Source organism: Scyliorhinus canicula, chromosome 11 (assembly GCF_902713615.1).
Source record: "Scyliorhinus canicula chromosome 11, sScyCan1.1, whole genome shotgun sequence".
Lineage (NCBI taxonomy): Eukaryota > Metazoa > Chordata > Chondrichthyes > Carcharhiniformes > Scyliorhinidae > Scyliorhinus > Scyliorhinus canicula.
Genome location: NC_052156.1, coordinates 94070799 through 94085129, shown reverse-complemented (window position 1 = coordinate 94085129; position 14331 = coordinate 94070799). Strand labels below are relative to the sequence as shown.

The window sequence follows — 14331 nt, the reverse complement described above, 5'->3', positions numbered from 1 at the left end:
CCTCCGGTGGATTCTCTGTTCGAACCAGCATTTAGCCAGAGAAATGGAGAATTCAGCCCCTAATGCCTCGTTCCACGGTGTAACCAAGCTTTTTTGACCTTCATGATGTGCCTTGGGGCATTTATCACCATTTAGCGTTCGAGATAAACTTAGTTTTATTTGGTTGAAATGTTAACCCTGAATTAGAGAGATTCTGATATGTTCTCCGTTGTGTTAAGGCGGACACGGACCTCGATTAGTTGTGTGATGCCGGCTCTGCCTGGACCCGGGTCAGCCATTCCCATTTGCGTCCAATTCGAGAAGAAATATTGCATCGGCAGGAACATGACCTTCAGCTATCGTGAGAATCCATCAATAGACAGTATCAGTCCGAACACCAGCTATGTCAGGTAACAGAGAGCAATGAACACGGAGATAAGGCCCATTTATATCTGTCATCTCTATATTTACCTCCTAGGCACTATTGCTATATTGCTGTTGACTAAGGCGTCTCTTGTTGGCATTGCCAGTTTCCCCAGGGCCTGAATTCTGTTCACTGGCTGTGGGGAGGAATCATGTTGTGATGGACATTTGTACATGTTATTGTTGACTGCTGTAACCTGCTCTTTTCTCTGACAGTGGAGGGAGGAGAATCACTGTGAAAGGCCAGAGATTCAGTTTAGCACAAAGTGTACACATGGAGGTTGCAGGCAGTGGGAAAGCCCAGTCGGTGAGTTCTCTCTGAACCTTATCTGCAAAATGTTTGATTTACACAGACACACACTGTTTAATAGGGCAGGTTTTGATTTAAATATGATTACCGTCCTGTTAATAGGAATCATGTGTTTTTAATGGAAGGACTGTCTGTTCAATAATACAGATATAAAGATTGGGAATCTACTTAAAAAGTACAGCTTTGTACTTCACTGCTTTAATATGACGCTGTTCTCCGTATTGAAATATATGTGGGCAGAACAACAATTGATTTGATGGGATAAGAGTTCTTTTTAATGGAGTGAGTGAGTGCTAACCGGGTCGGTGAGTGTGCAAACGGGACAGGAGCGAATAATGAAGGTATGGGGAGTGAATAAGGAGTGAGGAGGGGACGGGGGAGGGGACAGGGGAGAGGTCAGCAGAGTGAGTGAGGAGGGGACGGAGGAGGGGACGGGGGAGCGAGTGAGGAGGGGACGGGGGACGGGGGAGCGAGTGAGGAGGGGGCGGGGGAGCGAGTGAGGAGGGGGCGGGGGAGCGGGTGAGGAGGGGGCGGGGGAGCGAGTGAGGAGGGGGCGGGGAGCGAGTGAGGAGGGGACGGGGGAGCGAGTGAGGAGGGGACGGGGGAGCGAGTGAGGAGGGACGGGGGAGCGAGTGAGGAGGGACGGGGGAGCGAGTGAGGAGAGGACGGGGGAGCGAGTGAGGAGGGGACGGGGAGTGAGTGAGGAGGGGGCGAAGGAGCGAGTGAGGAGGGGACGGGGAGTGAGTGAGGAGGGGACGGGGGACGGGGGAGCGAGTGAGGAGAGGACGGGGAGTGAGTGAGGAGGGGACGGGGAGTGAGTGAGGAGGGGACGGGGGAGAGAGTGAGGAGGGGACGGGGAGCGAGTGAGGAGGGGACGGGGGGAGCGAGTGAGCGAGGGTGACGGGGGGAGCGAGTGAGGAGGGGACGGGGGAGCGAGTGAGGAGGGGACGGGGAGCGAGTGAGGAGGGGGGCGGGGGAGCGAGTGAGGAGGGGGCGGGGGAGCGAGTGAGGAGGGGGCGGGGGAGCGAGTGAGGAGGGGACGGGGGAGCGAGTGAGGAGGGGACGGGGGAGCGAGTGAGGAGGGGGCGGGGGAGGGGGCGGGGGAGCGGGCGAGGAGGAGGACGGGGAGCGAGTGAGGAGGGGACGGGGAGTGTGTGAGGAGTGGGCGGGGGAGCGAGTGAGGAGGGACAGGGGAGTGAGTGAGGAGGGGATGGAGGAGGGGGCGGGGGAGCGAGTGAGGAGGGGACGGGGAGTGAGTGAGGAGGGGACGGAGGAGGGGGCGGGGAGCGAATGAGGAGGGGACGGGGGAGCGAGTGAGGAGGGGACGGAGGAGGGGGCGGAGCCAGCAGGCAGGGATCAACCCCCGTACCTGTAGTATAGGGGCCTTACCGTAATACCCATATATACAATATAATACAACAGTGGTGACTACCACATTCACCCCCTGTTAAAAATGAGTCCAGCGGGGTGGTGGAAAACTATATACATACAGATTGGTTTTAAAATTACAAAGAAGATTAAAAATTTAGACAATCGGGTTCCTTGATCTGTCGTTGGGAGTGCCGCAGTGCTGGTGGCGACTCAGGCGTCGGCTTGGTCTTCGGTGACTCGGGGAGCGTGTCGAAATCCTCTTCATCTCTGGGTGGGAGCAAGGGGAGGACGGATTGTCCTGGAGAGGGGGCTGAGGTGGGGTGCGCTGGGGGAAGGGAGGGTGGCGCCAGGGCAGAGGGGGGGTGTGTGTGGGGACCCAGCTGGTGCCAGATCTCTGAGGGAGACTGTGTCGGTGTGCGCTACGTAGGCGTACTGCGGGTTTGCGTGGAGTAGCTGTACCATGTCGACCAACGGGTCCGCCTTGTGGAGTCGCACGTGTTTACGGAGGAGAACGGGTCCTGGAGCTGCCAGCCACGTTGGGAGCGAAACCCCAGAGGTGGACTTCCTGGGGAAGGCAAAGAGACGTTCATGGGGGGTTTCGTTAGTCGCGGTGCACAGGAGCGACCGAATGGAGTGAAGTGCGTCGGGGAGGACCTACTGCCAGCGGGAGGCCGGGAGATTTCTGGACTGTAGGGCCTGCTGGACGGCCTTCCAGACCTTCCCATTCTCCCACTCCACCTCCATCTGGGGTTGTAGCTGGTCGTCCTGCTCGAGGCAATGGCGCAGCTCATCGCTCATAAATGAGGATCCCTGGTCGCTGTAGGTGTAGGCGGGGAAACCGAACAGAGCAAAGATGGTGTTGAGGGCTTTGATGACGGTGGAAAGCGTCATATCGGGACATGGGTACGTGTTGCGGGCGGTGGAGGGGAGGGGCCCTTTGAAGTCCACGCTGAGGCGTTCAAAGGGGCGGGAGCCCTTCACCAGGCGCGCACTGTCTGGCCGGTAGAAGTGTGGTTTACACTCCACGCAGATCTGGCAGTCTCTGGTGATAGCCCTGACTTCCTCAATAGAGTAGGGCAGGTTGCGGGCCTTAATGAACTGGTAAAAGTGGGTGACTCCTGGGTGACAGATCGTCGTGCAGGGTCCGGAGTCGGTCCACTTGTGCGCTGGCACATGTACCTCGGGATAGGGCATCGGGGGCTCGTTGAGCTTACCGGGGCGATTAAAAAATCTCGTAATTGTAGGTGGAGAGCTCGATCCTCCACCTCAAGATTTTATCATTTTTGATCTTACTGTGTGTTGTTAAACATGAAGGCAACCGACTTGGTCAGAGAGGAGAGTGAATCTCCTGCCAGCCAGGTAATGCCTCCAATGTCGCACCGCTTCAACGATCGCTTGGGTCTCCTTCTCGACGGAGGAGTGCCGAATTGCGGAGGCATGGAAGGTGCTGGAAAAGAATGCCACGGGCCTGCCTGCCTGGTTGAGGGTGGCGGCCAGAGCGACGTCTGATGAATCGCTCTCGACTTGGAAGAGGATCGTCCCGTCGACTGCGGGCATCGCGGCCTTTGGCGATGTCAGCCTTGATGCGGTTGAAGGCCTGGTGAGCCTCAGCCATCAGTGGGAAAGCGGTGGATTGAATGTGTGGGCGAGCCTTGTCCGCATAGTTTGGGACCCACTGGTCGTAATACGAAAAGAACCCCAGGCATCGTTTGAGGGCCTTGGGGCAGTGGGGAAGGGGAAGTTCCATGAGGGGGCGCATGCGATCGGGGTCGGGCCCCAGAACTCTGTTCTGAACCACATAGCCGAGGATGGCTAAGCGGGTTGTGCTGAACACACACTTCTCCTTGTTGTAGGTGAGGTTGAGGAGAGAGGCAGAGTGGAGAAATTTGGAAAGGTTAGCGTCGTGGTCCTGCTGGTCGCGGCCGCAGATGGTGACGTTGTCTAGATACGGGAAAGTGGCCCGCAGCCCCAACCGGTCAACCATTCGGTCCATCTCCCGTTGGAAGATCGAGACCCCGTTGGTGACGCCGAAGGGAACCCTAAGGAAATGGTAAAGGCGGCCGTCTGCTTCAAACGCAGTGTATGGGTGGTCCGCCTTGCGAATGCGGAGCTGGTGGTAGGCAGATTTCAGGTCCAATGTTGAGAAGACCCGGCATTCTGCAATCTGATTGACCATATCAGATAAGCATGGGAAGGGGTACGCGTCGAGCTGCGTGTACCAGTTGATGGTCTGACTGTAGTCAACGACCATCCTGTTTTTCTCCCCGGTTTTCACCACTACCACTTGGGCTCTCCAGGGGCTGTGCTGGCCTCGATACTACCTTCCCGCAGCAGCCGCTGGACCTCAGACCTGATGAAGGTCCTGTCCTGGGCGCTCCTGGGGGTGACGGGTTGGCAATCCGGTGTGAGGTTTGCAAACAGGGAAGGCGGGTCGACCTTAAGGGTCGCGAGGCCGCAAACAGTAAGCGGTGGTAGGGGCCCGCCAGATTTCAGGGTTAGGCTCTGGAGGTTGCACTGGAAGTCCAGGCCGAGTAGCAAGGCAGCGCAGAGGTTGGGGAGGATGTAGAGCTGGAAGCCGCTGAACTCTACACCCTGGACGGTGAGGGTGACGGTGCAGTGCCCCCGGATCGCCACGGAGTGGGATCCGGAGGCCGGGGAGATTCTCTGGTTGGCGGGGTGTCCCGCGAGGGAGCAGCGCCTCCCGTATCGGGGTGGATGAAGCTCTCTGCTCCCGGAATCCAGAAGGCAGGATATCTCGTGCCCGTCGACCTTCACCTTTGTCGAAGTGGTCGCGAGGTTGCCCGACGAGGTGCCAATCGGTCATGGCGTCGCCCACGGGCTGCACGTGTCCTGAGGTGGGTAAGATGGCGGCGCCCACGGCCCGCACATGGGGGGTGCAGGGACAGTAGCGGCGATTGAGCGGGCCTGCCACACTGCAATCCACACTGGATTCCTTCTTGTCACAGGCCTTGCAAAGCGCGCTCCACGCCGGGCAGCGCTGCCGGGGGTGTTTTGTCTGTCTGCAGAAGTAGCACTTGGGTCGCCCGGGGTTGGTTGGCTGCCACGCGGCGCAGGCGTGGGGTTGGCTGGGGGCCGTCGCTGATGGGGTCCACGATGGGGTGAACGCTGGCGGGGTCCACGATGCACAGGGGGGGTGGGTCATGTGGTTGGGGGCATAAGCCTACCTGTTGCGTGAGGCGACCGTAAGCGAGAGCGCTAGTTTCTTGGTCGCCGCGAGGTCGAGCGTGGCCCCTTCTAAGAGGCGCTGGTGGATGTAGTCAGACCCTATGCCCGTTACAAACACGTCTCTCATTAGCAGGTTCGAATGTTCAGTGGCCGAAACGGCCTGGCAGTCACAGTCTCTCACCAGGGCGAGCAGGGCACGCCAGAAATCTTCCACAGACTCACCTAGAAGTTGGTGCCGCGTGGATAGGATGTGCCTGGTGTAGATCTCGTTGGTCTGCTGAGTGTAATTCTCCTTCTGTAGTGCCATGGTCTCTGTGTAGATAGGCGTGCCCTGGACGAGGGGGAATACGTTGGAGCTCAGCCGCGTGTACGGAATCTGTAGCTTCTGTGCTTCTGAGATTGGGTCTGTCGCAGACCCGATGTAAGCTTCAAAGCAAGCTTGCCAATGTGCGAAGACCTTTTTGGAGTTGTCAGCTTGAGGATGCAGCTGCAGGCGATCGGCTTGATGCGGAGGTCCATCTCTGAAAAATCTCTGTGTAATAAATTGATGCACTATCAATTACGACGAGACGAGAGTAGAATGTAATCGAGGCTTTATTACACAGAGATGTGTGGCCTCCTGCAGCAGCTGATGAAATGGCTGCTGTACGGAGAGCACACACATTTATACTCCACCTACTGGGTGGAGGCAGCAGGCAGGGATCTACCCCATATCTGTAGTACAGGAGCCTTACCGTAAAACCCATATACAATATAATACAACAGTGGTGACTACCACAGTGACCGGGAATGGAACCTTGGATCCTGTGTAGTTTAAATGAAAATCTCAGTGTTGCAACAACTACCCAGAAGATGGTGGATTAAAGGCAGTCAGGCCAGGAATAGAAAAAAGGAAACACAGAGCGGCCAAAGGTTTATCCTAACACTGGAGAGCGACCATTAGTGGATGGCGTGAGTATTCGTGGGCGGGTGTGAGCATTTGTGCAGGCGAATGATTATTAGTGGATGGGAGTTTAGTAAGGACAATGGGAGTCCAAACCTAGTTCAATAAAGAACTGAGGTTTATTGATAAGAATGGCATTTACACTACCGGTAGATCCTACAGGGTTCCTTCTCTGCCACTGCCTTACTGGCCGACCTTTTATACAAAGGTTAATAGAGCTCATTCACCCCTCAGCAGGGAATTTGTACTCCACAAGGGTCACAGGGAAGATAATCATTCTCACCCTGTAAGTTACGTGCGAGATACTACAGTGAGCGAGTATTAGTGAAAGGGTGTGAATATTAGTGGACGGTAGAAAGTTTTAGTGGAGGAGTGTTAGTGGATTGTCAGTGAATATCAGTGGTGAATGAGAGTGAGTATTAATACATATACCTCTGTCCCTGTTCATACAGGCCTGTGTAGTTGAAAGTGACACTGCTCTCATCTGCCCATCTCCTGCCTATCTGGTTTCGACTGTGAATGTTCGTTTTTATATTAACGGAATCCAGTACCAGGAAGCTGCGACTTTATCAAGAGACAGTTCAGCGTTCACCCTGCAGTATTACAGCGACCCAGACTTCTATCGCAAGGAGAAGTTAATTAAACACCATCAGGGAGAACCCCTGACTCTGGTGATTGAGGTATGTGACTCATGAGGTCTGTCACTCCAACCTCATTTTAAAATATGTCTCGTATGGGAGCTCTTGTTGTGAATCGAAATAAAACTGTTGATGTGTTCAAGGCCCTGGTGTGAACGCAGTGACTATTCACAAACCCCACTCACAGCCTATTGAGTCAACATCGTCCGGTTCAACATCGTACGGTTCAACATCGTACGGTTCAACATCGTACGGTTCAACTCAATATTGTTAGCAACATTTGGTTTGAGATGATTTGTTCTTTAACATTGTCCAGTGATCCATGAATTAGAGAGAGAGAAAATCAGCCAGGATTCCTGCTCCTGATCACTGTCCAGTGACCCATGGGTTGGAGAGTCCATGTGGAAATAAAGCAAGATTTGGACAATATCCAGACTTGGGCTGACAAGTGGCAAGTAACATTCATGCCACACCCAAGAGCCAGGCAACAGTCATCTCCAATAAGAGAGGATCTAACCATCACCCCATGACATTCAATAGCATTACCATCACTGAATCCCACACAATCAATTCTGGGAGTTACCATTGACCAGAAACTGAACTTGATTAGCTATATAAATATGTGGCTAGAAGAGAAGGTCAGAAGGTAGGAATCCTGCAGCGAGTAACTCACCCAACCCCCCCCCAACACACACACACACACACACACACACCACTGCCCTAAGGTTATCAAAATGCAGGACAAGGCCGAGGACAACTTGGGCCTCTTTCCAGACATTGGGAGCCTACTGTGGGCTTTGGTGCAAGTTAGCCCAACCACGGCCCTGACCCACAACCCCGAGTGAGTCAAGGGAATCAGTGCATAACTGAGGTGCCTCAAAATGCCATCAGAAGGCCCCCCTCTTCACCACAATGCAAATATTGTCCCCACCATGGGAGTAATGGTTAAATCTCCCCCCCCACCCCACCCCTGCAACATGCACCCATTGAACCCCCCCAACCACTCCCCATCAGAACCCATCCCTCCCACCAGAGCTGAAGAGCAAACCAGGCTATCCAGTGAAAGGTCACTGCTTTTTCACTTACCCTTCCCTAACACCTTCTGCCTCAGACAAAAGTGTTTAAGGCAGCAGTGGCAGAGGATTCCTCAAAACCAAGTACACCTCAAAGAGCTTTAAAGCCCTTTGAAATGCAAATCTTCCCACGTAGCAATGCATTGCATTACCTGGTGATTGACCGTTTTATTGGTCCAGACACCGCATCTCAATTTCACTGCTTTGATGCTAACCACAACCTTTTTAATCACACTTGCTATGATTGACAGCTCATCACCACATCAAAAGCAGCAAAGTGCTTTAAAAAAGAGGGGGATCTTTGTTGTGGGTCACTGATGCAGGTTCTGATGCAGGGGGTTCTGATGGTGGGGATCTGAGGGGGTTCGTAGGGTCACACTCATGAACATGTGCTGTTGGGGGGGGGGGATGACCCGTTATTATCTTGATGCGGGGGAATGATGCCCCTACTTGTCAGCAGGGAGGAGCAGGATTTGCAAAGCGTGGGTAAAGGGGACCGCCACCAGACCTTGATGTTGGACAATTTGCTCACAATGGCGGCCCGATATTGGGATTTCGATGGAATCTGGCGCGCTCTTCCCACATGCATAAATTAGCATGTGAAGGAGAGAGAACTGGGCTCTGCTTCTAGCACCTGCAGAGACCAGTCCCAAATCGCCACTGGTGGGAGACCTTGGGTGGGATTCTCCGATTGCCGACACTGAAATCGCGCTTGGCGATTGACCGGAGAATCCGTTTTACGCAGAAATCGGGGGGGGGGGTGCCGTTTTTCAGATGCTCCGCCCCTCAAAAAAGCCATAACCGGTGAGTACGCCGCATGCCGTTGGGACTCACAACATCACCGCGACCCTCTCCCGATGCTCCACTCCCAATGGGCCGGCTACTCGACGGCGTCGGTCGCCTGTCCTCTCAGTTTACGGGGATCTCGCGTGGCGGCTGCGGACTGTGTCCTGACTACCACAATCATGGGGTGGGGGGGGGGAGCCGTTCCGTTGCCCGACGGGTCTTTGGTGGGGGCTGGGGGGGACTGGTGGTGGGTGGTCCGGGGGTGGCGAGGGGAGTACAGGGAGGGACTATCTGGCAGGCCGACGCCATGTTGTGCGACGCAGCCGTTGCAGGTCGCTGCCATGCGCCTGCGCGGCCATGAACCCGGCCATTCTCCGTTCGTATTTGCAGGTAAAGCCTTTCCGTGGCACGACCGCTAGCTGCCCACTGGGCGCAGCATCGGTGTGGGGGCGGTGCCAACAATTTGGTCACAAGACAGACGCTTCCTCCAGACATAGCCGCAAAATCAGAGAATCCAGTCTCGAGAATGGAGAATGCAGACCAATATTTCCAAGTTCTCAGATGCTACAAAGTTAGGCAGGAATATGCATTGTGAGGAAGGTGTACAGCGGTTTAGCAAGGCGAGGGGAGCCCTACCAGTTTCTCTAAGGTCCAGGCAAGCGACCACAAGGAAGAGATATTGGATATGGAACAAAAAGGTTTCACACACAAGTTACACTCGCCACTCTCTGAAGGGTCTCCACACCGACCCACATTTGTGACAGGGGTTTTCATGCCCACCAAAACCCCGATTAAGGATTTAGCCCCACCTCCTCATCGGGGTAGATCATATTCGGCTGACATCACAGGGGATCTAATGGTCCAGACCCTGTGACCCCGTGCAGATATATCACTCCTCCCTCCTGCCCAAGTGTGAAAGTTTACCCATCTTGATGGCCTCAGAAGCAGGACTCCTTTTGCCCTGGGCTGCCGGTCAGGGGTCCATTGCGCTGGATCCAGAGGCGTATAACGCACTGGGGAACGTCATTTACGGGCTGAGAGATAGAGTGACATTGATGCATCGGAGCCATAGATCGTCACCACATTGGTCGTCACCTCAGTCGGCTGGGTTCCCATGTCCGAATCTGGGTCTGATATGGCGACATAGAATTTACAGTGCAGAAGGCGGCCATTCGGCCCATCGAGTTGGCACCAGCTGTTGGAAAGAGCACCCTACCCAAGCTCACACTCCCGCCCTATCCCCATAACCCAGTAACCCCACCCAACACTAAGGGCAATTTTGGACACTTAGGGCAATTTATCATGGCCAATCCACCTAACCTGCACATCTTTGGACTGTGGGAGGAAACCGGAGCACCCGGAGGAATCCCACGCACACACACGGAGAACGTGCAGACGCCACACAAACAGTGACCCAAGCCAGGAATCAGACCTGGGACCCTAGAGCTGTGACACAATTGTGCTAACCATTATGCTACCGTGCTGCCCTACATCTAGCACCTCCGCGCCGTGGGGTATGTGCACATCAGGGATGGTACAAGTGGCAGTGGTGGAGGGAGTGGCACTATCGGCCACGGAATCTCCGGGAGGCTCTCGACCAGCTCCTGGTTGCAGCCACGCAGATGGTCCACGTACTGGTTCCATTCCCTGCACTGCGCCCCTACCGAGGAGCAGAACAGTCCAGTCTATTGTAGCACAACCCCTGGTATCCATAAAACCCCATCCGCAAAATGCCGATCGTAGACCTCATCACCCACGGAAAATCTTCCAACAGGCATATGTCTGTCCGAATCTGAGTTGGAGCGTTCCTGCCCGTTCCTGATCTTCCCTCCAATATCGGACAACACGAGGTTCAACTAAGTGCGCAGTCGTCACCCCGTCAGCAGCTCAGACAGTGCCATCCCAGGGGTGGCTTATAGCGCGGTTCTGGAGTAGCACAAAAAACGGGTCAAGCAGGTCTCCAGAGAGCCCATGATCTGCTGACCCTGTTTAAATGTTTGCACCGCCCATTCGGCGCCGGTGATACGGTGCGTTTCGTTCATGACGGATGCCATTTGCCCGAATTCAGCGCTGGTGAAAGCCGTCCCATTTCTCGTCACCAAGACCTCTGGGATTCCATAGATTCAGAATATTGGGCGGAACCTCTCGACCATGGCCCGCGACATAGTGGATGCCATTTGGTGGATGTCCAACCACTTTGTGGGTATCCACGATTAGGAGGGCCCTGCAAAATCGATGTGCAGCCTTGACCATGGCCTCTCCGGCCACTCCCAGGGATGGAGGGGTGCCGCCGGCAGCAACCTTTGGCGTTCCTGGCACTGCATGCACTGTAAACCAGTGTCTCAATGTCTGCATCAATGTCAGACCGCCGTACATAGCTGCGGGTCAGCATTTCCATCTTTGAGACCCCTTGGTGACCATTGTGAAGGTCCTTGTTGGGACTCTTATTTTACCTTCTGATAAGAATCGATAGTCTGGTTGGTGGGAGATGTCAAAAATACATCCTTATTGCTAAATACTCAATTTTTATTGAAAAATTTTGAATTTATACAACAACAACGAACCATAATAAAATACCAAAAATAACAATAATATTAACAATCATAAACATTCGCCCCACCTCCATGAACAACACAGCATTTTAACAACTACGCAAATCACACAATATTAAGTTACATAATAGAAACTACAATAAAGAACCCCCCCTCCGGGTTGCTGCTGCTATTGACCAAGTTACCTATCTTTGAGCCAGGAAGTCCAGAAAAGGCTGCCATCGTTTATAGAACCCTTGTATTGATCCTCTCAGGGCAAATTTGACCCTTTCCAATTTTATAAATTCCGCCATGTCACTGATCCAGGTCTCCACACTTGGGGGCCTTGCATCCTTCCACTGTAGCAAGATCCTTCGTCGGGCTACTAGGGACGCAAAGGCCAGGACACCGGCCTCTTTCGCCTCCTGCACTCCCGGCTCTACCGCAACTCCAAAGATCGCGAGTCCCCACCCTGGTTTGACCCTGGATCCCACCACCCTCGACACCGTCCCCGCCACCCCCTTCCAGAATTCTTCCAGTGCTGGGCATGCCCAGAACATATGGGCGTGATTCGCTGGACTCCCCGAACATCTGGTGCACCTGTCCTCACCCCCGAAGAACCTACTCATCCTAGTCCCGGACATGTGGGCCCGGTGCAGCACCTTAAATTGGATGAGACTAAGCCTCGCACATGAGGAGGAAGAGTTGACTCTCTCCAAGGCATCCACCCAAGTCCCATCCTCTATCTGCTCCCCGAGTTCCTCCTCCCATTTAGCCTTCAGCTCCTCCACTGACGACTCCTCCACCTCCTGCATTACCTTATAGATGTCAGACACCTTTCCCTCTCCGACCCACACCCCCGAAAGCACTCTGTCCATCGTCCCCCGCGAGGGCAGCAAAGGGAATCCCTCTACCTGTCGCCTAGCAAACGCCTTTACCTGCAAGTATCTGAACATGTTCCCTTGGAGAAGCCCAAATTTATCTTCCAGTTCCCCCAGGCCCGCAAACCTCCCGCCAATAAACAGGTCCCTCAATTTACTGATGCCCACCCTCTGCCACCCCCTAAATCCCCCATCCCTGTTCCCTGGGATGAACTGATGATTACCACCCAATGGAGCCTCCATTGAGCCCTCTGTTTCCCCCCGATGCCGTCTCCACTGTCCCCAGATTCTTAGGGTCGCCGCCACCGAGCTCGTGGTATACGTCTTAAGAGAAAGCGGCAACGGTGCCGTTACCATGGCACCCAGGCTCGTACTGCTACATGACGCCATCTCCATTCTTTTCCACGCCGCCCCCCCCCCCCCCTCCATCACCCATTTACACACCATTGACACATTGGCCGCCCAATAGTACCCCAGAAGGTTGGGCAGCGCCAGCCCGCCTCTATCCCTCCCTCGCTCCAGGAACACCCTCTTCACTCTCGGAGTCCCATGTGCCCACACAAAGCTCAAAATACTGCTAGTCACTCTCCTAAAGAAGGCCCTGGGGATAAAGATGGGCATGCACTGAAAAAGGAACAAGAACCTCGGAAGCACCGTCATTTTGACAGACTGTACCCTCCCCGCCAACGACAATGGCAGCATGTCCCACCTCTTGAACTCCTCCTCCATCTGATCTACAAGTCTGGTGAAATTATGTTTGTGGAGAGTCCCCCAGTCCCTGGCCACCTGCACCCCCAGGTACCTAAAGCTCTCCCCTGCCCGCCTAAGCGGGAGCCTACCAATTCCTTCCTCCTGGTCTCCAGGGTGCACCACAAATTGCCTAAATTTAGTTTATAACCTGAAAAGGTCCCAAACTCAGCTAACAGCTCCATCACCCCCGGCATCCCTCCCACCGGGTCCGCCACATACAGTAACAGGTCATAGGGTGTCGTTGTATGCCGATGTTCCTCCCCACCCCGCACCAAACCTCTCCACCTCTCTGAATCCCTCAACGCCATCGCCAATGCCTCGATTGCCAGTGCAAACAACAAGGGGGACACGGGGCAACCCTGCCTGGTCCCTCAGTAAAGCCGGAAGTACTCCAACCTCCCATTTGTTAATTAAACATTACTTAAGATTGATTGGTGCCTATCAAACTAGCTCACCATCTGTTTGCGCAGTCTTCTGAAAATTATTGGATTTGATTCTTAATGCTGAATACATTAGAATACAATGGTTAATTCATTATATGAGAATGATTGGATTCCTGCAGTCAAGACACTTAATTTTACCTTTCAGCTACATGCATTCAACTAGCACCTACATGAATAAATCTATGAATAAATCAATACTCTTATCAGTCCTTCAGAATGGACCCGCGCCCTTTCTCCAGCACCATCACAATTTAACCCCACCACAGGACCCATCTTCTGCCACTTTTGTTGTGAGCTCCCTCAGGTCATGCGATGCTGAAACCTATACAAGACAGTGACTGACTCGGGCCAATACTGGGTCCATCTGAGTCCAGACCTGTATTTGGGCCAGCGCAACAGGCAGAGTGTCCACACAATGTAAGGTCGCTATCACTTTATCAGCACAAGCAGGCACGGGCGGCCTGGTTGGCAACAGATGACAGATGAGGCCGTCCACCTGGGGAATCCTCATTCCCAATCTGTTCTCCAGGATGTAATCGTAAGTCGCCAATATCAATGGCCAACACCAAATCTGTGCCAATGCCTCACAGGGGGAATTGCCCTATCTTCCCCCTGTGAAGAGCCCAGAGCCGACAGCGATGGGCCATTCTGTCCCGTCGTCCATTTTGTGGGCCAAAACAACCTCCAGGGCCAAATGGCGTCAGAAGCCGCGAGAACGAAAGCTGACACTTCACCTCAATGAAAGCCGCCTGTTGGAGCAGATCCAAAACTCTGGTCCTTCTTCAATAGTCGGTGCAGCAGGGCCAACAGTGTCGGCAAGTTCGCAATTAACTTCCCATAATAATTTATTAGCCCCGGGTCCGGTGACGGGGATGGGCTGAGCGGACGCACAAAAGTGGCTTTCCACCTGTACATCGAATTTAAGCACTTTTAATCCAAAAAAGCCTCTCAAAGCGGAAAAGAACCCTCGCCTTCCTCCAACACTACCTCGATGAAGGAGACATGCCAGGTAGCAAC

General features: G+C 54.1%; 1 protein-coding gene across 1 annotated transcript in view; it reads left to right on the top strand.

Moving 5' to 3' along the window:
* The window catches only part of plxnd1 (plexin D1), a 185107-nt gene that overhangs the window by 107014 nt on the left and 63762 nt on the right, over window positions 1-14331 (top strand). Inside the window, exons 16-18 of the mRNA XM_038812197.1 lie at window positions 219-389; window positions 619-709; window positions 6665-6892. Of these exons, the coding sequence (XP_038668125.1) occupies window positions 219-389; window positions 619-709; window positions 6665-6892 (490 nt within the window). The remainder of the gene's footprint in view (window positions 1-218; window positions 390-618; window positions 710-6664; window positions 6893-14331) is intronic.